This window comes from Schistocerca serialis, chromosome 4 (assembly GCF_023864345.2).
Source record: "Schistocerca serialis cubense isolate TAMUIC-IGC-003099 chromosome 4, iqSchSeri2.2, whole genome shotgun sequence".
Taxonomy (NCBI): domain Eukaryota; kingdom Metazoa; phylum Arthropoda; class Insecta; order Orthoptera; family Acrididae; genus Schistocerca; species Schistocerca serialis.
In genome coordinates, this window is record NC_064641.1 from 127,604,584 (window position 1) to 127,631,623 (window position 27,040).

Here is a 27,040-nt window from a genome sequence, read left to right on the forward strand (position 1 = left end):
TCTGCTTCATGGGGTGGTCTTCTAGGACCAATTCCAGTCCGTTCATCCATCTATCCACTCACACACCCTTTCCTTGGTCTTCTCATACATCTTTTGTCCTTGGTCAGTATGCAAAACTTTGTTTTAGTAGCTGCTTAATACCCATACAAAGGCAATAACGGATTTTTTAAATTCCATGACTGGGAAAATGATAGAACAGTTTTGACAGATATATTTTTTATCCACATTCAAACCTCTCCTCCCACTGTTATTTTGAGCCAGTTCTGTAAGATATATTAAACAGTCTTTCTTGCAACACATAACAAATGTGTGTATGAAAATTGTTTTAGAACCGAAAATAGGGAAAAAATAAGCTATTCATTAATAAAAATAAGGTTCTTTCCCTGTAGTTGTGGTCACTAAGAGTTGCGGCCTTTCAATGCGGGCACAATATACAAGCATACACATAGAACAAAGGAAATTCACTAATTTAATTCAAAAAATTTTAAACAATAATAGTATTAAATAAGTAGCTACTAAAATCAAAATTTCTGATAAACACAAAACTTACTGGTTCGTTTGGAAAGAGTTGTATTATCACTCTTCATTCCATGTGAAACTGTATGAATCTGGAAGAAGTACTTCAGGCCTGGCATGAGATCACCTATGAGCATCCTCACAAGTGGTGGTTTGGAACCAAGCGACACGCCATGAACATTCTGTTCTGTCAAATTACGTGTCTGTTCAGTAGTGTCTGGGTCATCTTCGGCACGCCATTTGATAACATAATACTCAATACGGCCTTCTGGTCGAGGCCATTCGAGAGTCACATTAGATGAGTCAACTAGGACTGCTATGGCTGTTACAGGGTTGGGTCCTAATGCAAAAGAAAATAGTTGCTACAGGATATCAAATGTATTCAAATTCCTCTTTTAATGTGATATTTTGCAAATTTTGAATACTCACGGACTGTGTTGTTGACTTCTTGTGGTTTATTACTTTCTACACCATAGCTGACAGTTGTTACCTGAATTATGTACTTCTCACCAGGTGTCATATCAGCAATTTCAGCTTCAGGTACTTGTAAAAGTGGCAGTTTAACCCAAGATGTTTCATCCTCTGTGCGATACCTGTTTACAATGTACAAACAATATTCAAGATGCATTTCAACACAAACAGTTATTATATTTTCATTTTTGTACAGAAAGCATCTTCGTACACTTGTGCACTTCATGCAAAATCAGAAAATATGTTTTCGTGTTAATCATACACATTCAGTGACAGAGAAAAAACTGTAAGTAATTTAGGAGTAAATGAGACAACACACTGAACTGCAAAAGTGGTGAGTCATCATCAGGCACAGATGAAAGAGAAAGAAAACTTGCTAGCTTTCAGAATCAATCCTTTCTTGAGCTAAAGGATGGACGGACGGACACACACACACACACACACACACACACACACACACACACACACACACACACACAAAATAACCCTATGTGCCCCTACATGTACACTAGCTCGAGAAAGAATTGAACCTGAAAGCCAGCAAGTTTTACCCTGGAGTTTTTTAGGAAAGTAAACTAGGATGACAAGGTCAGCTGAGACACAGAAGGAAAGATGAAAGATAGATCAAAAATGAAATGCAAGCAAGCAATAGACACCACATGAAAACCGAAGAAGGTGCAGTAAGTGCAAATAGGGTAGTCAATGAATCAGCAATATCCTCAGTTTGTCCTTCCCTTATAGACTGACGAGCTAAAACATTATGATCAGAGCCCATCTCGATACTGAGCGCCATCTGATGGTGGTGTAGCCGTGTTACTCTGTAAGGAGTGTATATAAGTGGAACAGAGATGAATGTGGTATCATTCTAACAACAATACTGGCCTCAAATGGGGAAATACATTGACACTACTTTGACATAGGGCAGACTGTTTTGCCCTGATGTCTGCAAACAACCATCTCAGAAACGGTGAACCTGATCGATTGTTCGTGTGCTACTGTCATGAGCATTTATGGAAAGTAGTTGTAGGACATGAGTCCACAAGTAGATGAGAAGGTGTTAGATGCCTACTACTCATCAAAGAACGTGGGTGTCGAAGGCTAGCTCCATAAAGCAAAAGCAGCACAGACAGTGATTTGTGGCAGACCTGATAATAGAGTAAATGCTGGTGCAGCCATAAGTGTTTCAGCACACACACACTGCCGAATGTGATTTCTGCAGCAGATGACTCCAGTGTGTTCCCATGCTGAACCAACATCATCAATTACGATGGCAGCAGGCATGGGGTCAATGAAATTTGACTGTGGATCAACAGAAATGTGTCACCTGACCAGATCAACAATGTTTCTTGTTACACCAAGTCAATGATTCCTGTCCAGACACATAATCATCCAGGCAAATGACTGCTCAAAAGATACACCACGCCATGGAAGCAGACCAGTGGGGGAGAGGTGTGGGGCAGTATTTTGCTACGAGAGACATTTGCCTGGACTTCGATGAAACATGTGGTAGTAATCGAAGGCACTATGACAGCTGTGAAATAGGTGAACTTTATTGTGGACCACCAGCATCCCTTCATGCTTGATGTCTTCCCTGAAGGCAACGGCGTCTTCCAGAAGAATAACTGTCCATGTCACAAGATCACAATCATGTGTCAGTGGATTGAGGAGTACAACAGTGAACTCACTGATGTCTTGGCCAACAAATTCACCAAATTTGCCTATTCTGAACTCAATGGAACACATCTGAGACACTATTGGGCACCAGCTCTCTGCCCACAAAGCACCAACTTGTAATTTAAGGGAATTGCATAGCATGTGAGGAGGCTTCGGGTGCCACGTACATGTATAAATCTACCAAGGCCTTATTAAGTCCGTCTCAGGCACAGTCACTGTTGTAATGCACCTAAAGGTGGACCAATACAATATCAAGCATGTGGTCATAACAGTTTGGCTGATGTAAAAATGAGCATGAACAGTAAGTAGTGCAGAATAATTGGACAAGAACAGTCAAGACAAGAGAAGTTGGAAAATTAACAACACCCAAAAAAGGGGAAATAAGCAGACGTAAATAGGGCAAATAGGGGAAATAAGCAGACGTAAATAGGGCAAATGAGGATATACAGAGTTCAAAAAGAGAAAGAGTTCAAAAGAAGAAAAATAACAACAGGATCAATTAGTGTAAACAGAGGCCAAGTGGGCAATCCAAATTGAGCACATGCTGTATAGTGAGTGCCCACCTGAAAAGACAAAGGAGAATCTAAATGTTACACAAGAAACCATGCAACAGTAGCACAGCTATTACGTAGCATAGAATAGTTTAGTAGCCATCATGCTAGCAAAAAATCTAAATTGTGATTGTTAGTCAGCTAGTATATAGCACAAGTTATCTACAAAGTGGCTCTCCCTCCGATGGATTAAATATTACTACTGCATGTAACAGGGCTGGGACAAGTAGTAAAATAGACTGTATACAGCAAGTTATCCAGTGGCACAATCATACTGATATGAGCCATATGTCAATCAAAGGGATTGAGATGCCATTGTAATTTCGGCAAGGATTTTGCAAAAGTTAGTAGTACAACAGAAACCTACTCTAGTTGGACTTGGGAGATTAGTTGGCTCAATGGAAATCTGTAAACATGGCAGGGAAGTTTATGGATTCCAGTCCAGAATAGCACTATGGCATAAGATGTGCATTCCATCTCAAAATATGGTCAAGTGGGTCAGAGGCTGTCTGCAACAGCACAGGAAATTTAAAATAGAGTGTGAAGTTGGTTTAAGAATAAGGACTTGAACACACAAATACTGATAGTTTTCAGCTGTTTAACTAGTGCAGAAGTACTGAGCAGCCTATTGCTGGAATGGAGACTAACACTGATGAAGGTCACAGATTTGGGAAAGTATCGGGATACTTATCAACAAAAATGAATTTCCTAGAGGTTCAACAATGCAACTTCACTCAAGCTACATATTGTGAAAATACTGTCATAACATAAGAATCAAACAAGGTGCTGCCAGTGTCTCAACTCCAGGGAAGCTTTCTGTAAGCAAGAAGTGAAATGGTGGTTGCAGAGGAATATATCATGGTTCCCACAGTTGTGGTTCATACCTTTATGTGTGTCATCTGCTCAACTGTGTTTTGGTTTTTGGTGAGTATGGAACTGGTTTAGGTTACGAGGAATGAGTCAACAGATTTATTTTTCAGGTGGGCACTAGATCAGAAAGTCTTCAGAAAAAGCAGCAGCAGATAGTCCATATGCAGGGTGAGCAGTAAGTATCTAGGTTTCATTAAATGGCTATCAAGTTTCTATGTTTGATGGAATAATACTGGAAAAAGCACAAACAGGCAGAACATTAAAAAAGATAATGATTTTTCGTGCCGCATAGTACCCACAGTGGGTGTAAGAGGTGGTAAACTCATCAACAACAAAGATGGCCGATCACTTTACAGTCAGAGAATAAGCACAGACTCCTTTGTGTTATGAGATATGGAATTCAATCATCCTTGTGCACAGATGGTGGAATTTGGTGAAGGGAAGGAATGCCACAATTCATTCAGAGACAATAAAGAACTGTCACATGAAGCTAATGACCACAGGTTCAGTAAAGGATGCAGCAAAAACAGGTCATCCATCCATGTCTCAGTGATCTGAGAATAAGGCAACTGGGCATAACACGTTCAGTAATAGCCCATGGAAATCAACATGCCAGGTAGCTCGTTCACGACTCACAAGGCACACTGTGCGTCAGGTGTTGCATAGAGAATTAAACTTGCGAGTGTGAAAACCACATTACGTGCAGCAGTTAACACCAGAAGACCGTGATAGCATAATAGAGTATGGGGAATTGATGCTGGGTTTGCACGAAGATTGGCCTCAACTGTTTCACATCATCCTCTGGAGTGACGAGATTCTATTCCATGTGGGAGGTTTCAACAATCGGCACAACTGTCACAGTCCTAGAATTACAATGGAAAAGATGCATTCTCGTCCAAAAGTGACCGCGTGGTGTGGAGTAACGTCTACAAATGTCATTGGCCCATGTCTCCTACGTAACACAATTAATGGAGAACATTACCTTCAAATGTGTCAATATTACATTTGGCCCAAGGTATCAGAATGGGAAAATACCGACAACATTATCTTCATGCAAGATGCCACACTGCCTTACTTTGCAAATGTTGTGTGGAACTGGTTGGATGATAAGTTTCCAAGATGTTAGCTGAGGAGATGTGGACCTCATGATTGGCCTGCAAGAAGTCCACACCCGACACCCTGTGACTTTTTTTTATGGGTCCTGGCAAAAGAGGAGGTGTACCAGATGAAACCTCGCACATTGGACAGATTGGAAGCACAGATTCAGAAAGTGCTTACCAACATCCCACACAACTTCCTCCGAAAAGTTGTGAATTCCATTCCAGGTCATTTGAGGAGACCGGTTGACACCACAGGTGCCTACAGGGTAATTTAATGGAAAATATGCAATCATATTTTCATATAACAGTGTACATATAGTACACTACTGGCCATTAAAATTGCTGCACCATGAAGATGACGTGCTACAGACACGAAATTTAGCCGACAGGAAGAAGATGCTGTGATATGCAAACGATTAGCTTTTCAGAGCATTCACACAAGGCTGGCGCCGTTGGCGACAGCTACAACATGCTGACATTTATCATACACAAACAGCAGTTGACCAGCGTTGCCTGGTGAAACGTTGTTGTGATGCCTCATGTAAGAAGGAGAAATGCGTACCATCACGTTTCCGATTTTGATAAAGGTCGGATTGTAGCCTATCGCGATTGCAGTTTATCGTATCGCGACACTGCTGCTCACGTTGCTCGAGATCCAATGACTGTTAGCAGAATATCCAATCGGTGGGTTCAGGAGGGTAATACGGAACGCCGTGCTGGATCCCAATGGCCTCGTATCACTAGCAGTCAAGATGACAGACATCTTATCCGCATGGCTATAACGGATCGTGCAGCCACATCTCGATCCATGAGTCAACAGATGGGGACATTAGGAAGACAAGAACCATCTGCACGAACAGTTCGACGACGTTTGCAGCAGCATGGACTATCAGCTCGGAGACCGTGGTTGCAGTTACCCTTGACGCTGCATCACAGACAGGAGTGCCTGTGATGGTGTACTCAACGACGAACCTGGGTTCACGAATGGCAAAACGTCTTTTTTCGAATGAATCCAGGTTCTAGAATGAGATTTTCACTCTGTAGCGGAGTGTGTACGGATATGAAACTTCCTGGCAGATTAAAACTGTGTGCCGGACTGAGACTCGAGCTCGGGACCTTTGCCTTTCGGGGGCAAGTGCTCTACCAACTGAGCTACACAAGCATGACTCATGCCCCGTCCTCACAGCTTTACTTCTGGCAGTACCTCGTCTCCTACCTTCCAAACTTTACAGAAGCTCTCCTGCGAACCTCGTAGAACTAGCACTCCTGAAAGAAAGGATATTGCGGAGACATGGCTTAGCCACAGCCTGGGGGATGTTTCCAGGATGAGATTTTCACTCTGCAGCATAGTGTGTGCTGATATGAAACTTCCTGGCAGATTAAAACTGTGTGCCGGACTGAGACTCGAACTCGGTACCTTTGCCTTTCGCGGGCAAGTGCTCTAGCAACTGAGCTACCCAAGCACGACTCACGCCCCATCCTCCTGTAAAGTTTGGAAGGTAGGAGACGAGGTACTGGCAGAAGTAAAGCTGTGAGGACGGAGTGTGAGTCGTGCTTCGGTAGCTCAGCTGGTAGAGCACTTGCCCGCGAAAGGCAAAGGTCCCGAATTCAAGTCTCGGTCCAGCACACAGTTTTAATCTGCCAGGAAGTTTCAATCCAGGTTCTGTTTACAGCATCATGATGGTCGCATCTGTGTTTGGTGACATCACGGTGAACGCACATTGGAAGCGTCTATTCGTCATCGCCATACTGGCATATCACCCAGCGTTATGGTATGGGTTGCCATTGGTTACACGTATCGGTCACCTCTTGTTCGCATTGACGGCACTTTTAACAGTGGACATTACATTTCAGATGTGTTACGACCCGTGGCTCTACCCTTCATTCGATCCCTGCGAAACCCTACATTTCATAAGGATAATGCACGACCGCATGTTGCAGGGCCTGTACTGGCCTTTCTGGATACAGAAAATGTTCGACTGCTGCCCTGGCCAGCACATTCTTCAAATCTCTCACCAACTGAAAACGTCTGGTCAATGGTGGCTGAGCAACTGGCTCGTCACAATAAGCCCGTCACTACTCTTGATGAACTGTGGTATCGTGTTGAAGCTGCATAGGCAGCTGTACCTGTACACACCATCCAAGCTCTTTTTGACTCAATGCCCAGGCGTATCAAGGCCATTATTACGGCCAGAAGTGGTTGTTCTGGGTACTGATTTCCCAGGATCTATGCACCCAAATTGCGTGAAAATGTAATCACATGTCAGTTCAACTATAATATATTTGTCCAATGAATACCCATTTATCATCTGCATTTCTTCTTGGTGTAGCAATTTTAATGGCCAGTAGTGTATTAATTTCAAATAAATAGCTCTGCAAAGATAAAAGTTGTACATCAATTTCAATACCTAGTTACTTCCCACCTGCCCTGCACACAAGGGAGACATTTAAGAAGAGGTATGGCATCAGTGGTGACTTGCAAATTGCATAGTGGATAGTGTAGATCTCAACCCCTAGTTTAGTAACTTTAATGTAAGAAGGACCTGGGTAATAGTATACAGACGTTTAATGACAATATGGCTGCTCTGCTACCTGTAACCAGTCAGTATTGTTAGGTTTGTGTATTTTCAGAAGAAATCAAGTGAGATTACACTGTTTAGATGGAGTAGCAAGCTCTTTCAAAACAGGTTCAAGATCCATGAAAATAGTGTGATGTTTTCTCAAGTTCTTGCACATCTAATTGCATGGTGAGGACAGGCACACAACAGCACAACATGCCATACAGCCATTATTTCAGTAATACTCCAATGCAGCCATTGTGTGATATTAGGATGACAGTGAAGTTGAAAGATTTGATAGAATTCGAAGCCTGTGACTCTGCAGTGACTGGATGGGATCAAAGGCACACAGAATGAGTGCTATGCCATACATCACAAACTCATACAAAGATTATATGGTACGTTTATGTTAGAGTGGTGGCAGATCAAATTGGGAAAGAAGCAGAACAGATCCATGGAGTTTCAAGATACTTTTCTCACAGCTAAAAGTAAGCAAGTTTTAATAATTAATTTACATGAATGCTACAGAAGGCAGTGTGGTTTCAGTTCTCTGAGACTGCAGATGTGTGTGTGCAAGTTGTGTGTGTGTGTGTGTGTGTGTGTGTGTGTGTGTGTGTGTGTGTGTGTCTACTGCTGACAAAGGCGTTACTGGCCAAAAGCTATAATTGTCTGAATCTTTTTGTTGTGCCTATTGCAGGCATTTATTTATTATTTACTGGTCATGCAAATCTAGGGCTATACAGTGTATAAAGGATATCTGGGCCATTTATTAATAACTATACAAATTATTTGAAAAAAATTTTACGCACATCAGTTTAGCAAAAAGATAATATTACACAATATTTTATTATTCTATACACTTTTCAAAAACAATCTTAGTTGTTGCTGCAGCTTTGCCTTTCTAGATACTTCCTTAATGTACAGAAACAGTGCTTCATCAAGTAATCCTTCACTGCTGATTTGAAACTGCTGCTATCCATTATTATTTTTGTGGATTTTGGTAACTCCTCATACAGTTTGATGCCAGGTTGCAGTATGTCTTTCTGTATCATGCTGTATTAGTCTGTTGTACATGCACATAATTTGTCTTGTCTGGTAGCTGTGTATGGATTAATTAATAGGTGATTCATGGACTGCAAACTGCTTAATTTTTCTATTATGATAAATACATTTTCTATCATGTAAAGACATGGAAGAGGTAACATTTTATTTTTCTTAAATAGTGGCTTTCACGATATCTTTGGACAACTCTTCCATTACTCTAGTAATCATTTTCTGGAATCTAAATGATCTCAAACTTGCTCCACAATATCCCCAAAATACTATACCACATTTCAGTATTGAGAAATATTAAGCAGAACATATGGTCCTGGCATTATCATATTATATATTGTTCCTCAGAACTCTTATTGCAAAAGATATTTTGCTCCGTTTTCTGTTTATGTCTGCATGTGTATCCCATTTCATTTTCTGTTGTATCCATATACCCAGAAATTGTGCACACACTGTTTTTCTGATTGTTTATCCATTTATTTCAGTATGTGGATTAGCTGGTGTCATATTCTGGGTGGTGTACATTGCAACAGATTTTTCTAGATCTATAATAAAGCTGTTATTATTGAAGTACACTGCTATATTCTTTGTAATGGCCTTCCTTAAGCGCGTTTTCAATGGTTTCTTTGGCATGTTCTGTAATTAAGAAGCTGGTGTCATCTGTAAATTGTTATATTTTATTGTTACTACTGTTATAAATCATTTACATGTAGTAAGGATAGGATTGGACTGAAAATGAAACCATGGGGAACTCCATGTTTGATCACTTATAAATCTGACAAAAGGGTACTGACTTTCTCATTTACCTCATGTGTTATTTCCACGATCTGTTGTCTTTCATGGTGGTACATTTAATACAATTATATGATGCTCCCCTAATACCCTAATTCTGAACCTTACCAAGTAATTCATCATGACTGATTGTATAAAATACTTTGGTAAGTCTAGGAATACCCTCAGGGTATTTTCCTTCCTACCTAGCCTCTGTAGCATTTCATACAGAAAAGAAAAGGTTGCTGCTTTGGTTGAGTGATTTCTCCTAAAACCATGTTTGATTCTACTGATATAAATATCTATTTATTCAATTAGACAGTCTTTTACTTAAAAAAGTTTCTCTAGAATTTTTAAAAATACAGACATTAGAGAAACATGTCCATAGTTTGTCACCTCTTCCAGGCTTCCTTTTTGTACCGTGATTGCACATTAGCAACTTTAAAGCATGTTGGAAAGTTACAAGTTGAGAAGGACAGGTTTACAAGGTAAGTCAGTGGTTCAGAGATTAAGTCTACACTTTTTTTCCCAACACAATCTGGTATTTTATCTACTCCTGGTGAGTGTTTTGATTTTAGATGCTTGATTTCTTGCTGTAATTCTTGAATATTAGTTATGAGAAATATTGTGTTATCTGCCTAATCAGTTTTTGATGTCACTTGAGTGGGTGACATTTTTCTCATTATGTTTTCTGCTATATTCAGAAAATAGCTGTTAAACACATTAGCTACATCCTTCAGGTTGCTGATTGACTGTAAATTCTGACTGTACATTTTCATTCAACTGTTTTGTTACTTCCTGATTCTTTCTTTACAATATTTCAAACAGCTTCTATTTTGAAACTACCTGGCAGGTTAAAACTGTGTGCTGGAGTGAGACTCTAATTTGGAACCTTTCCCGTTTGCTAGCAAGTGCTCCAATTGTCTGCAAATAAAATGTAAATTTCCTGGTATCATCGAAGACCACAATGCTACCTCTGTGTGCAGTTTTACTCAATACTATATTTGTGTTGTTTCAACATGTCACAGCATTAAATTAGGCTGCAAGCATTGGGCCATTTATACTATTCTTACAGTGCATTTATTTTGCATTAATGTAGTTATACAGGTTACACTTTGTTTCAAATCTGCATAACTCTTGTCCTCATTATGTTTGTTATAATGTTGATAAAAGTTTGTATTCACTAATGTCCAGACAACTTCACATCTATTGTGACCCCTCTAAGGTTTTCTCAGTGTGACTGATTAATGATGTGCCCCCAGTTGTTCAGCCAAGTTGCTTCCATTTAATGCACAATATTTTGACGACATATCTCATGATTTCCTTCAGCTGCTGCTAGTTGCGCTATTACTTGTACTCGTTGTCTCGAGTCCAAACAGGCTGTGCACTGAAGTCCAGGCAGAGAGAACACACAACAGCACAATTCTCAGAACTAAAGGATATGACTAAGTATGTCATCAAAATATTGTGAATAGAATATTGTGAATAAAATATACACAACTATACTGAACACCATTATTAAAAAGTACTGTTGCCTCTGAGTTGATAATTATTTAGAATTATAAGTACACCATCGCAGACAAAATACTCATTTGCGTATATGTTACGTAGAATAACAATAATAATCATCATTATTTGAGAATTATTGCATACATGCATATATTATGTACAGCAGTAATCTGTTAGTTATAAAAAAATTGTTACCTACTTGATCAAAAAATCAGAAAATAAAGTATTCTTCGGGGCATCCCAACGAACTAAAATTGAATTACTTGTTGTCCGCTCAATGGTTAAGTTCTGAGGTGGGTAGGGATCTGTAAGTTACGAAATACATTCTCAATTAAAAGTTCCAGATTGTTGCAATATACTGAATACACTAAAATGATTATATGTAGAACCATGTTGTTTATTGTTTATCCTTCTTAGACATAGGTTTCATTCTTTAGCAGGCAGAGGAAAAATTATTTTACTTTATTGTCAATTTTGGTTTTATTTCCACAAATTTCAGTACATTTTTCCCAATTTACATGTTACATTTTGATAACAATATTTAAAAGATAACAAAATTACTAAATTTCTCAACATAAAGACATGTTATGAGCTATGACATGCATCAAATCATAGCAAACTAAACAGTGAAGATGGCACATCTGAGAACAAATCCAGAATGACAGAACGGACTCTTAAACTTTAATAAATGGTCACATGACTATCACGCAAACATCAAAGTATCCTCATTGGGAACATCCAACATGCTTGACACTGAAGCTCTGTTAATAATCACAGTGAGTGTGAAAGCCAACTTTTAATCACAGGGGAGGATTCTGAAACAATGGACATTCAGCAGAATGTGAACCAACACTTTCTTACTGATTATGACTAGTAACTAAAGCTACGTCTATCACAGTTGACTTCCACCACTGGGTGATGGGTATTATGGCCGGCACAAAGTGTAACTCAGAATTTTAAACACTGACAAGTTATCTACCAGCATCAACCATTTAGTTGCACACATAATAAGGTTGGGTTTAACAATTCCTATCAGTAAAAATTGTTGGTTATCCCAATATCAGACATTAAGCAATTTCAACAGTTCTAGCAGCAAATCATATGAAGTAATCATTATCAGATAGTACACAGATAATGTCGATATTAGTCAACTGATGCCTTCCTTCAGAATTATGACTTTTTACTAGACATTTTTACTAGAAAAAACAAGAAAAGACAAATTTCACGATATTTCTTCAAAGCCACCGCTCATAATTATGTTGTCAAGAGCTGCCTGTTTTGGCTAAATTATGTTACTACCTGAACAAAATTTTCATGTCCTAAATCATCAGGAATGCTAAAAAGTTGAGCATTACACATGTTACAAAGTAAATAACACCTCTCTAATTGTTATAAAATTATTGTTGACAAAACTGTATTAATGGGCATAATTACATACTACTAAATAATCTACCTTACTATAGGTCAATGTCTGAAAACATTTGGTGGCATCATAGAATAATAAAATATAGGGCTACACTTCTGTATTATCTTATGTCTGCATATTACCTAGCACCTTATGATTCTACTAGCTGAAAACAAATACTAATCTAATTGTGAACCATGAACTGATGTGATTTATATTCGAACGGATTCATTATACTCTTAACATTTTACATAAAGGGCTATTAAGGTACGCGTCACAGGCATTGGTTAACACCATGAAGTGCTGGAAAATAAAAAAGTAAACTACTATAACTCTGCTGACTTGGATATCCCAAGGGACAGATTCTGCCTTTTAACTCTTAAGCTTTCTCTTATCCATGTCTATTCGTAACATTTCTTTGTAAACCATCTGAGAGTAGTGCAGTCAGTGATGACAGGAAAGGGGAAAAAATATTCTGACACACGGCACAGTAAGAGTGGCCCTTGCTAATGTTTCCATTCAAGCAGTGTGCTACTTCCTTGTTTCAAAGTTTTCATAAAGCAAGGGCATGAAGCATTACGAGAAGTTTGGAAAGTAATTCATGCCACAGATGGAGAGTCTAATGATCACGAAATGTTTCTACTGTGACTTCTCTGTTTGCCAGTCAACTCTTGGTGACTTCCTCCTCTTCCAGGGTTTGAATCAGCTATCTATGTGCTCCCACAGAAGACTGTATTAGTGACTTTGTCTGCAGGGATTGGTACTGGAAAGTAAGTACTTGCATATATCAAATTATGATGTATCTCCAACAGCAAAATTTATCTCTAATATTGTGACGCTTTAACCATGTGTGTATCTCCAGCATCCCCTCCTAAACAAATAGATCAGTTTCAACCAAATTTGGCACATACTACTTGGGGAATCAGCAATGTGATGGTTAGAATCTCCTAGCTCCCAAGGGAATGGAGATATGGGCGAAAAGGGTTTTTCAACCCCTGATAGCAGATAAACCACTGACATCAGATGGGCACAACTAAGTGATGAGAGAGGGGTGTAATGGGACACCCTTCTTTAGTATTGCCATTTTTTTCCCATAGAAGTAGCTGATACCAGGAATAATTTCGAATCTTGTACAGGTTAAAATTATCTCAGCTGTTTCACTAAAAGAATTTCATATGGTTTTGTATATGATGTATTATATTTCAGGCTAAAATGTATAAAAAGAAATTAATTTGTTACAATCCATATGTACAGCTAAAATTACTCTTCTTTTAGAAATATTCAAAATTATGAAATATCTGGAATACTTAAAATTCCAATTATTATTCACTCAATCTGATGCTTATTATTAAATTTATTTCTGGATTCATTTACAAAATAGTGACATAACTTGCTGAAGATTTTTCTTTTGTTAACAAAGTTTGTAAACTCTTTTGTTTTGAAAACTCTTTGGAATATGGTTAGTACCACGGAAAGTAGTAGTAGTAGTAGTAGTGGGCATGCCTCTGATGGAAATGGATGCTTTTTTATATCTGGCACTAGCAACGTAATTTGTGGTGTTATAGAAGTGGAAATTGTAAAGATGGTGTGACAAAAAATAAAATTCAAGAATAAGACAGGCAAATCTCCAAACATTATTATGTCAACTAGAACCCACAATGTTAAAGATATTTCAGCCTTAAGAACCTACGTGTGGAGGGAGAAGCGGTCAGAGGTCAAAAAGTGGGGGGGGGGGGGGGGGGGGGGGCATAGAGAGAGAGAGAGAGAGAGAGAGAGAGAGAGAGAGAGAGAGAGGACATGGTCAGAGAGAGAGGGGGGGGGGGGGGAGAACTTGGTCAGAGAGACAAAGAGGAGGACATGGTCAGAACGAGGGAAGTGAGGGCAATGGACAGGAGGGAGGGGAATGGGTAAGAGGTAGGTGGAAGATGGACAGGGGTAGTGGACTGACGGAACAGGAAGGGGGGGGGGGTACAGAGATGATCAGGGAGATGGAGGAGAGGAGGAAGAAATGGGCAGAGACATGAGGAGGAAGAGAGAGACAAAGACATAAGTGGAGGCTGAGATGGATAGAGAAATGGAGAGGAGAAGATGGACAGAGAGGGGGAGAGGAGGAAATGTGGGCAATATATGTGCTATACGTGTGCACAGGGGAAGCTGCAGGTAAAAGGCTATATTTCAATAAATACTTACACACAGCCTGAAAGTATTCATGTGGCTCGCTTCGTAGACCATGACTGATAGCAAATACTTTCACTTCATAGCCTGCCCCAGGGTACAGGTCCTCCAGCAGAACATATGACAGAGTTGTTACTTTTGTCACACTTTGTCCTGTTAAAAAACAAAACAAATACAACTCGTCAATAAAAGTTGCAGGCCACTGTGTGTGAAATGCTTTACAACTACAAGAATGCTGCTTTTTATAGAATTCTCCGTTCATTGCCATCCAAACATTTCACCTGATTCTGATCAATACTGAAATATGAATCAAGGGAATGTGGTCATCATGGACTGTATTTTTTTTTCAAGTATTTTGGCTTGTAATAACACAAAAACTTTAATAAACACTTGAATGAGACCTTCATCAACTAATTAATACAAAAATTATATGTTGCTTTTATCTACAGAAGTAACTGTCACAACTCCATTCACAGATGTATGGTCTTCCCTCTGCCAGGAACCGTTCAATCAGCAACAATATCAGTACAATGACAAATATCTACAGTTTCTTTTGCTGCCATCAGCATAGATGCTTCATTGACTTCTGTTAGGGCATTATGTGAGCATTGATAATACCTCTCCAATTTAACAGGTTCAGATGGGACACCCATTATAGCACAGAATATCTGGGCTGCTTTTCTACCCTTTCAAATACACCCCACGGCATAGCAAGGGGAATATACCATTTCATAAAATTTTTACATGTTACAGGAGATGTCATTGTACTCTTAGTAGTTTTGCATACTTGGTATTCCACTACAATTTTGCTAGACTGGCTTCTTCTTTTACTTGTGTCCTCACTAAACATAAACATTTTTTCACTGTTACAGGATTTACATATAGCAGTAGACAAAAGAAATTGTGAAAGCTAGCACTAGTTTAATTAAAATACAACCATTATTTTTATTATTTACAATGTCAACATTCTTGTTCATCTTTGCTAAGACATTTTAACTTGCATTTTGAAGCACTGCCTGGTCGACTTTTAGGCCTAACCTCTCTTTGCTGTGGTGTACTAATTTATTCATTTTTAATACCATTTCCAACATAGTTTTTGCATATTGCAATGGAAATTGCTGAAATATGCCTAAAACAATCATAACAACAAGGTTACAATGCAAATGCATTGGGAAAACAAGCAAATTAAAGTAAAATACTTATATCGACAGAAAGATCAACTGCAATATATCCCTCCTTGCTGTAGAGTCTATACGTTCTTCAAAGATATTAAGAAAAAGAGTTGCTATGGAAATATCAGCACCAAAATTGAATAGTGGGACTTTTAGGCAAGGCTTTGTGTTTGACAGTAGCATAACACCTAGGCCTTTAAAAAACATGTACTGCATCTGCTTTGAAAAGGCATCTAAACACAAAAATGGTGAGGTAATACAAATGAAGTATATATCTCTACAATCAGGATTGATCACAGAATTTTATTTGTTTATTTTAAGCAAAATTTTCATTTTTGAGTCCTCATGATGTCCAGCTTCCTTTAAATGAGAATACAGAGTGCTGTGATATTTGGGGAGATTAGACAAAAGATAATGACAACTTTGAATTGGAATCCCCCTGCCCTAAAGCCAGACAGACTGGGCGCAAAAGGATTATGCTAAGTTCCACAAGGTCACACTCTTCTTTTCAGGAAGGAATCAAAAATAAGATTTAAAACTAAATAAATTAAATTAAAAAGATTTACAAGAACAAATGGTGAAGGATGGGCTGCCATCAGATCAAATGCGCCTCGGATGTGGCCTGTGGTATGTGCATCCCCGACTTCAATTATAGAGTGTCTTTTTGTTGTGCCTATCTGTGATTCAGCATCTCTGCTACATGGTGAGCAGCAACTTTCCTTCTCATAATTGTTACATGCCATCCCTGGCTTCAAGGGTTGTTATTCTGTCACGTGTCCCTCTTTGTCAGTACTACTTTCCTTTGTATTTGTTTTCTACTGTCTACATAATAGTAATTATCTTAAGTCTTCATTCATAGCCTCTCTTTGATTTGTTTAAGGTCTCTAAAATCCATCAACAAACAGTTTTTACATGCTTCCCTAGTGATACTTGGTACAACAGTATTTTAACAGTGTGGGCCTAATAGACTGCAGTCCAATATTTCAACTGATAGGCATGCAAAAACAATCTAAATATGAGTTCTCCAAACCCAAAAATAATTAACATATATCTTTAGTTCAAGATTTAAAACAAAGTTTGTGACTGGTTGCTGGTTTTAAGTTAAATTTCCTCTGTATTGTAAATGGCCGTCTAGCTAAACATATCTGTGTTTACATGCCTTTTCAAAGCAGATGCAGTGCATGTTTTTTAAAGGCCTAGCTGTCATACTACTGTCAAATGATTGACAATATATACTCGCAGGAACTTTGTACAGCAATTATATATTTTCTATCAAAATATTCTATCATTAAATATTCCTGCTGCCATCAAGACAAGTAAAAACTAGATTAATCAAACAGTAATAAGACAAAACGTATATTTAGACATTTTTGTATTGCAATAATAAAAATTTAGTTTTATTGAGGTTGCAAACAGAATCAGGAGACATATTCTACCACAAATAGGTTCCAGTTTTGCAAAAGCATTTCTTTTAACTTCTAAGGCATACCTGTGTCATTCCTCTTGTATATCACTTCAAACTTGTCCTGGCGAGTCTGAACATCACATTTCCAAGTAATGTTCAAACCTTTCTCCATGGGCAGCAGGTCTTTAATGATGGGTGCGGAGGGTCCTGTCAATTTTTATTGTAAACATTGTAAATAAATGCAGCTAAATCCACAACACAATTTCAATACAAAGATCAGATGATGAAATTAAGTATTTTCAACTTGCTATATATTTACTTAGCTATCTGTTACTGATTGCGAGTATAGAAGTTAGGTCCTGGGAATATTCTATATTTTTAAATTTCAGGTAAAACTGGCCGTTTCTCTCATTTCTAACATTTAATTAGTGTCATACAATGGCCTCGGAATGGGATGTTTAACTACTGCCTTACACATAAAATTACTAACGCAAACTGTCATGAATCACTTGTTCCAACTCTAAAAATGGGTGTTGTGTATAAAATAAAAATTGGTTTCTTATATGATACAAGTCAAAAAACATGGACATGCAACCATAAGTTTGAAGGTAAGTTACTGTTACACATCAGCTTCATGAAAAATATTTTCACTCAAAAGAGTTGTAGCTCAGTAAACCATAGCAAATTCTTGTACATACTTACTAGTGGCAGCATAGATGCTGGTTCCATTGCTTTCTAACTGATTAGAGACAGCTTGCACTGTGATGGAATAGTTTCGACCGGGAAGTAGAGACTCCACCACTACATGAGGTTTGTCAACATACAGCCAGTTAGTGTCCCCCTGAACAGTCTCCACCTCGTGATAACTTATCTGTGGTCACATCAAAAGGAAAAAATAATATGTTAGCCACGGACCAATAGCTCACAATTTTAATTTCACATGTAAAAAAAACCTGTTTACACATATTTTGAACTGGCAGTTGGAAAAACAATATCAGATGTTGCTTTAAAACATTGTAATGCAGTTATTCTGAATTAACATGTGGGCTACTATAAACTGTTTATTCATTTCCAAAGGTCTATATTTGCCAATATGTTATATGTACAAATATGACTGATGTATGAACAGAAGCATAAACTCCCCTGAGTTTGCATCGTGTCCACCATTTGGCGTACGGGTGCAGTGCCTGGACAAAATGGCAGCAAAGCAAGAAAAGAGTTATTCTGTGTTGGAATACGCAAAATATTTATCTATTAAAACAGCGCAGCATCCATTCAGAAGGAATTATGGAAAGGAACTGCCATACACAGAGAGCACTGTGCATTGTTATTGACAAATCATGGACACGGGTTGTCTCGGTAAACAAAAAGGTACCAGTTGACCAAGTGTGCCAGACGGAACCATGTAGAGGGAGAGCACACTCAAGTAGCAGTTGTTCGTAGTCCATCTCATGACCAACATTCCCATTCTCCAAGCTTAAATTATATTAAACACTTTTTGGTTCATTAATATATGAAACAAGATGTCAAGGTTATTTTTACTGTGAAATGGTACGTACTGGTTCTGACACTTAGTTCAATTTTGCACTTTCTTGTAGATTTTTAGTATTTAAAATATGCTTAATTTAATATTTTTTATACTGTTTACATCAGGAAATATGACGATGGGCAAAACCCAAAACATGCATTTGCAATAAATGCACCAAGAAACAACTAGTACCCGTTTGTGACTACTCAGCTTTTCCAAAATCCAATCAATTATATCACAGGTTTTTATTACTGAATAACTCAGCCCTTTACTTACTACACTAAGGCAGAGTGAAGGATATTATAGGCCATTTTCTTCTCTCTCTCTCTCTCTCTCTCTCTCTCTCTCTCTCTCTCTCTCTCTCTCTCTCTAGTTGTTAGTAGAACTCTTCATAACTGAGTAAATCCGCTAAGAGACTATTGCCAGTATGCCCAATGGCTTAAAGGTATTACATATTATCCTTATAACACCTTTCTGTGACATGAATGTTTTCTTCCTCAACGACGTGGTGCCCTGAAATATGATACCAGAAGACACTGGTGAACCTAGAATATCAAGTGTCATTTATAGATTTCTCCTTGTACATTATTTCTAGCACTGTGGTCAGACCCCATGGAGTATGGAATTTGTTGTACTGTGCTTTGAAAGAAGCAGGTGAAAAGTACACACCGTGAACATAATGCTTTACATGCCAATATACTGAACATAAGTGATGTTACAGCCAGTAGCATCACTACAAAAAGGTAGTACCATCAACCACATATAACTGACAATAGCCAATAATCACTTGACATAACTGGAAGCCAAAGAAAATTTTGTTAAATAACCTTACTCAGCAAACAAGATTTCTTATTTAGAAACATGTATACATCAACATTTTCTGGCAACACTCTCAGCAAGTTATGTTGAGGACAGGGATCTATGAGACCTTACTGAATATGATGTCATGTGTGAACACATCAAAGCCACACTTGCCAAATAACCGTGGCAATGGTAAGACGCCATATTGAGGACAGGACTGTTAGCTTTGAAAGCACTGTATATTTAGCATATGAAGATGCAGATATGCAAATACAGTACCTTAAATAGAAGACAGATGAATTTAACAGCTGCACGAAATGGAATGATTGGATATGTCTCAAAAAACTCTCCTAGAGAATGGAATGTTGGGATATCACCTTACAAGAACACTGCTACATAGGAGCCAACTGCACTACAGGAGTTTCCTAAGGAAGACTGAATGTAAGAGCAAACCATTGCACTTTCCCATTATTCCAGCTCACGTGCTTTTCATTTTAATAAAAAATGCTACTCTTTACTATCATCTCAAAAATAAAGAAAAAATGCCAATTTCACTGCAGCTTATATTATTCCAATAAATTTACTTGTAATTTTTAAATGTTAAAGCAACAGCATACCTATAAAAAGTTGGTAACAAGTAATGAAAAAATGAGTTACTTTTCAAAAATAATCTCAGACAGGTAATCCACAAGTTGAGTAGAGGGGGTAGGGGGGTGGGAGGTTGAAGGGGAGGGGGTGGTAATGATGGTCAATAAGAAAGTTAACTGTAATAGCCAACTGCATGGTTGTTCTCCAAAATAAGTCATCATATCATAATTCTATATAATGAGACCACTCAAGGAAAAGCATAAGCATTGAGTAGTCGATAGGCACACACAAAAGACAGAAGCTTTCAGAGTTACTCTATCCCTCCACGGATAACACCTAAGGCCAGCAAGTTTCTTTCTATTGTGTGAATGTATCGACAGCTCAACATTTCTGCTTTTTGGCGAGTGCTCTACTTTAATGCAAAAGTATTTACATTCTACAAAAATTTGCCTACAACATAATTCTTTATAGATTTTGGCACGGTAAAGTTTTCACAAATTTTTTGGACAGGCTTTACTTACTCCATTTGCTGATGATCAAACACTTGTAAATTAAACCTATCTTTTCCTCTAAAAAAAGGTCTTAAGAACAAGGTAATCTCATGTGAGAAAGTACTAAGTTTCCAATACAACTCAAAAACACTATGTGAAAGGAAGCCAACTGTCCAACTGAGTGTATTATGCGTTGGTTCATATGACAAACATGAAGAAGTAGGTTACAACATGACGTTGATTATTCTAGTGTTGGACATCTGCTCACACATAATATACAACTGCATGAGCATTCATCACAACTGCTTTACTTTCTTTGAGGAGATATAATAATTGGCATTAAATGGGAACTGTTTTATACAAGACCTTAAATTGAAAAATGTTTGCAGGGATTAAAACAGAATTCCATTTTCCGTGGCAGGTGACACTGCTCTAAGAATTACCTTGTAATTATCCTGAAAACTTGAGTTATCTGGTGTCCATGTAATTGACACAAGACCAGTACTCTCATCAGTAACTGCTTGTACATCCAGGACTGGCAGAGGCTCTGCAAAAAAATTATTTAAGAAAATAAATAACTACACAAATCACACACCTCAGTAACCTAATTTTAACTCTTCTTCAGCATTAGCTTCAACCCTCTGGTATTAAGAACTATGTGTTATTGTATGTGCACTTAAACTGCAAGCCTGTACTCATAATTGGTTACCTTTAAATTTAGTATGCTAGCAACATAATCCACAACAGCACTTTAGAACATTTTGAACTTTGTTATCAACATCAATATAATGAAATATATCTAAAAACAAAGATGATGTGACTTACCAAATGAAAGTGCTGGCAGGTCGACAGACACACAAACAAACACAAACATACACACAAAATTCAAGCTTTCGCAACAAACTGTTGCCTCATCAGGAAAGAAGGAAAGAGAGGGAAAGACGAAAGGATGTGGGTTTTAAGGGAGAGGGTAAGGAGTCATTCCAATCCCGGGAGCGGAAGTACTTACCTTAGGGGGAAAAAAGGACGGGTATACACTCGTACACACACACACACACACACACACACACACACACACACATCCATCCACACATATACAGACGTCTGCTTGTGTCTGTATATATGTGTGTGTGTGTGTGTGTGTGTGTGTGTGTGTGTGTGTGTGTGTGTGTGTGTGTGTGTGCGCGCGCACGCGCGAGTGTATACCCGTCCTTTTTTCCCCCTAAGGTAAGTCTTTCCGCTCCCGGGATTGGAATGACTCCTTACCCTCTCCCTTAAAACCCACATCCTTTCGTCTTTCCCTCTCCTTCCTTCTTTCCTGATGAGGCAACAGTTTGTTGCGAAAGCTTGAATTTTGTGTGTATGTTTGTGTGTCTGTCGACCTGCCAGCACTTTCATTTGGTAAGTCACATCATCTTTGTTTTTAGATATATTTTTCCTACATGGAATGTTTCCCTCTATTATAATCAATATAATGAAAGATTGTTAAAACTTCCATTAGCAATTATTGAAGAGCTTCTTCAACACTGTGAACTTTTCATGAAGGAATTATTTTAAGACTGCTTCTTTTGTCTAAAATCAACACTGTTCAACATTAGATAGTCCAATCCACAAGTTAGTGGTAGCATAGTCTTCTGCCGACAGCATTCTCTTGTGTAACCAGAAACCATAAAAATGGAATATAGCCAATTTTTTTGTGAGTAATGGAAGCCGGAACCGAAATACTGTCACATTACGAGCCATCAAAATCTGAAAGCAGGGTCATCAGTGTAATACAAGACTTACCACTGAAACCACGTTTATTGCAAACAGCAACATACAGCCATAACAGAACAGAACTCTGGATGGATAGTGCAGCTATTATACAAACATATTCCTGAATATAGATAAACTAAAATATAAGAAATTTGGAGGACCTTCCAGTAATGATAAATACTTTATAACAAATAACTGCTCATAGTTATGTTTGGACTGGTGGCCAGTCACTGGCCCTAACTGCTACACCACATTGTATGCAGCACAGCTTGCCACATAACTCCCTCTCCTTGAATAAAAGCAACTTGTTCTTTCAGAAGTTCTTATTGGGGCCAACTACAGCACCCTTGATCGAGATCTTGTTAATGGTCCTATGCATGACAACTCTGGTGGATCCTTGTGTCCTTGTCATGTTGTCGCCTTCAGTTTCCTTGAACAAGAATCTCCCATCATCAATCTGCATCTCAAGACCGTAGTAGCATTTTATATGGATGACACAAATGGTGCCCCCGCACTTTTTCCTTCTTAATAGAGGATCATAATCCTCAACTTTGTATGTGACATTAAAAAAAAGTGACAAAGAATATGATTTGGCCCAAAGTAACATTTTAGCAACTTTTCTAAAGGACCCACTTTCCAAACAGATTTAACATCCACATAGTCTCTTGGGCTGTACCTCACTGGCCAGAGCTTGGTGTTACAGTGCTCTCGGTCTTTTGGCTCGGTGTCCATGGCCCATAACAGAACCAGCTGTTTTGCTTCTTCGGTCCTTGTGATGAAGTGTTTCACTTACTCACCTAGAGTATTGTCCGGACAAAATGGGAATAGTGTATCCACTGTTCTTTCGGCCTCAAGACCGTGGAGCAGGAATAATTGTGTGAAGACCACAGTGTCTTGCTCGTTGCATACAAGTGACACAAGGAGCAGTACTGTATCCCAATCACACTGTTTGACGTCAGCATACACCGAGAGCACATCAGTCAATGTCTCAATGAAGTATTTTGTGAAGCTAATTGTCTGCGAGTGGTAGGCAGTTGTTATTCTGTGGTTGATTCTGCAATTTACACTAAACTGCTATGAGATGAAGCAGACATCTGGATGGACTTTAATAACTTTCAGATGTCCTGACCACACTTTTTATTATTTCCAAACTTGCCTTACGCATTTTGACATTCCACTATTTTCGAAGGTTATAAAATAAAACAGAAAACTGGTATCAAAATATATGATAATACGTTACATTTCACCATTGTTTAGAGACATAGTATAGTAAGTAGAATATGGTTGTTTAGCTTTGCAGTGTTGTGTCAGTCACAGAAAATTCTCCAATAGATACATTGTATCTCGTCAACATTCTTAAGCCAGAGAGAAGTGTGAACAGCTATCAGGGAACTAATTAGAAACACCTCCTTAAGACAAGGAAAGATCTTCCCTGCTATTTGTTTTAGAAAAAATTGGCATCTCCCTGCAGAAATCCTTAAAAGGTATGTGCACGGGTACAGAAGTCCTTTATGAATCACCAGTAGTATGAGCACACACCGAGAAAATTTCTCACTTCATAACTGTGCCGAGGAGTCCGAAAGTCTGTGACTGCAGTTTTTCTCTTTTGATCGTCACAAATCCATCACCATTCACAAGATACCCCAAGATTCTTATTTCTTGGACACTGAAGAGGCACTTCTTCTGATTCCAGCACAGGGCTGTAGTCTGAATACAGTTCAGCACAGTTGTCATGCAACTTTGATATTCTTCAAATGTCTTAAAAACGTGGCAAAAACCATCCAGTTAGAAAAGACATGCTATCCATTTAAAGTGTCGAAGTAAGTTGTCCACCATATGTTTCAAAGTCGCTGCAGCATTATACAGTTAAGACAGCATAACTTTAAACTTATACAGGCCATCAAGAGTTATGAAAGCAATATTTTCCTGGAACAGCCTCACCGATCTTAAACTGCCAGTAGCCTGTCTGTGTGTCCATAGTTGAGAAATACTTGCTCCTTTCAAGTATTATAGGGTATCTTCAACGCCCAGCAACGGGTGGACAGCTTTTTTCATGATTTTATTCAGTCATCTGTAACCGACACAGAAACATGATGTGCCACCCTCCTTCATAAGGGCTTTTTGAAGATTCAGTGATGCCATCTTGCAGCATCTTCTCCACTTCCTCTCAGACAATTCGTTGTTCAGTTGGGCCAGATCCTATTGTTAGTTTCGTAGATGTCTGATGTGGTAATGGAGCACACATCTGCGACGGTGGCACTAAGCTGTCCTTCCTCGACTGTTTTGGCTGTCACTATGCTTATACCTTTTGGGACAGATTGTGGCTGTTCATGACAGTTAGTGGTCTTTCACCACCGAAAATAATTATGATAATCGTTGGCACGTATATTTATTTTGAGATTGTGAGTAGCTTTTTGAAACTGGCAAAAGCTACACAGTTTATCTGAATATCTCAACTGATAAATGGAGCTCATCTATGTGATAATGGAAGGGCAACAATGTCTTCAACAACTCCCCAAAGAAATTTTTTTGTGTGTGCTTGTTGGAGTGGCTTCCTCATTCTTGTGCTCTGATCTTTCACAGTCTATGACTGCTTGTGACGCCACACCAAATCCCATCCTACAATAATATTATGACTACATTCTGCTAAAATGACAAATCTGAAGGGCTCAGTCCTGTCAGTGATAGTTATTCTTGCAATACTTGTTGCCATTGGCTGGACATATTTTCCACCAGTGACTTTCAGCACAATAACTTTCCTATCACGGAACATAGCCTTTTTAGGTGACAATGAAAAACATTCAAATTTACAGAAAGAAAAGCCCTTGAATCAATTATTGCCTGGACAAGTTTGCCATCAGTGGTGACGTAAGTGAGATTTTCTGGTATCTTCATAACCAAGATTCATGGATGATTTTCACCTGTGGTGACCTCACTTCCACAGATGGTCGTCTTGCTTAGTTCTCCTGAAATTGGAGGCTAAGTGAGCAGTTGGGGGAACAGGTACTGTGTGTTAGGGAACAACCGTGTCCAGGGTATAGCAATGGTCTTTGTCCCCCCCCCCCCTCCCCCTCTCTCTGCAGTAGCATACAATGTATCCATGGCATCCACAATGGAAACACGCCAGAGTGTGTTGCCCTCTGTCCTCCAAATGTCTTTTCTTCTGTGGGGTGTTATACTTGGCAGAGGACTTGGTTCTTCTGGTGTTGGTTGGATGCTGCATTGCCATTTGACAGCTGAGACATTGCATTGAGTAGGTTGCATTCATTCTTCCTGGCACATTCGAGTGAAGACTGAAACTGGTGCTAAAGGTTGACACACTTCATTTTCTAAATTCTCTATAAACTCCTGAAGCATCAGGTCAACACTAATGGCTGCAACCTCTTGCTTACTCAGTCCGACACTTCCGGTTGCCATAAAATGCTGTATCCCTCCTCTCTCCCTACCTGGAGTAGGAGAGAGGTGAGGTGATGATGGCGGTCATCCACAACTGCTGCTGGACTACATTTGGAATTCAGTCACACTTCCTTTGTTTCATTTTTCGGTTGCATTTTGAACTGACAACCTTCAGCTTGTGATGCTAACTGCTACGCCACACTGTATGCACCACAGCCTGTGGCACTCATCATCATCATCAATGATGATGATGATGATGATTATGATGATGATGATGATGATGACGTGGCACTATTTACCCTGATTTTCTATGGGTAATAACAGAGGTTTCTAAAAGAATAATGCAACCAGTTTCATAAGATCATTGGTCTATCTATGTCTAAGACTGCAATTTATATCTTAATTTCAGGTCTGTCTTTTACCATGGAGCCCTTATCTAATATGATTTCTCTTGATCACACTTTTTCAGAAATCTGATCTCATAATTACAATATTTTTCTGATTATATTAAATTTAATCAACATTCTACATTTGTACATAATTAAAGTTAGGTAAAAAAAGCCTGCAAGACAGCAATAATAATTACCTATAATAAAAGGAAGTATGGTGCATCAGTGCATGCTGCAATCCTGTGGGAGTTATATGGCGTGCTAGCCCTTCATCCCCCATCGTGAAGAAGGTTTTGGTTTGGAACAATAGGGGTTGAGTTTGAAGTGTCAAAAGCGGGCATTGCACCAGCTGACTTCTTAAGGGAGTGTGACAGTGGCCAAGACTCTACAGAATGCTCCACTAGAATGTTGTCGAGTATTCCAGAACATTCAAGAATGTTCTGAAATGTCCCATTAACCTATGTGTTGGGGATACTTTCCAGCTCAGGAAGTTATATACAATCACAGCAGATCAGGGAAAAGTCAAAGTTATAGGAAGTTAAATAAATTTAAATGAAAGTGAATTGCTTATGTTGGTGAACAGTGTATTAAGTGAAATTTTAATGTGTTGAGAATGTTAACATTTAATGGGATGCTGAAATGTAAATAAGTGGGAGATCTTGCCATCAGCGAATTGAAAAGAAATGAAACAGATGACAAGGGATGAGCGCGTTTAGCTTCAAAAGAAAGAAAACTTATAAAGTGAGAGAAAACAAATGAACAACAAGATGAAATAAGAGAAGAGGATCAAGTGAAACACACTGCAAGCAGACAGAGAGAAACTTCTACAGAAACAAGGTTACGAAATGAAGTAGAATTACAA

General features: G+C 38.7%; 1 protein-coding gene across 3 annotated transcripts in view; it reads right to left on the reverse strand.

Moving 5' to 3' along the window:
- The window catches only part of LOC126475006 (tyrosine-protein phosphatase 10D), a 338,696-nt gene that overhangs the window by 74,835 nt on the left and 236,821 nt on the right, over positions 1 to 27,040 (reverse strand). For all 3 annotated transcript variants that reach the window (XM_050102546.1, XM_050102547.1, XM_050102545.1), the window contains exons 9-15: positions 21,082 to 21,185; positions 17,933 to 18,101; positions 17,315 to 17,437; positions 14,669 to 14,806; positions 11,273 to 11,378; positions 946 to 1,109; positions 551 to 856 (exon numbers count right to left, since the gene is read on the reverse strand). In XM_050102546.1, coding sequence (XP_049958503.1) covers positions 551 to 856; positions 946 to 1,109; positions 11,273 to 11,378; positions 14,669 to 14,806; positions 17,315 to 17,437; positions 17,933 to 18,101; positions 21,082 to 21,185 — 1,110 coding nt within the window. The remainder of the gene's footprint in view (positions 1 to 550; positions 857 to 945; positions 1,110 to 11,272; positions 11,379 to 14,668; positions 14,807 to 17,314; positions 17,438 to 17,932; positions 18,102 to 21,081; positions 21,186 to 27,040) is intronic.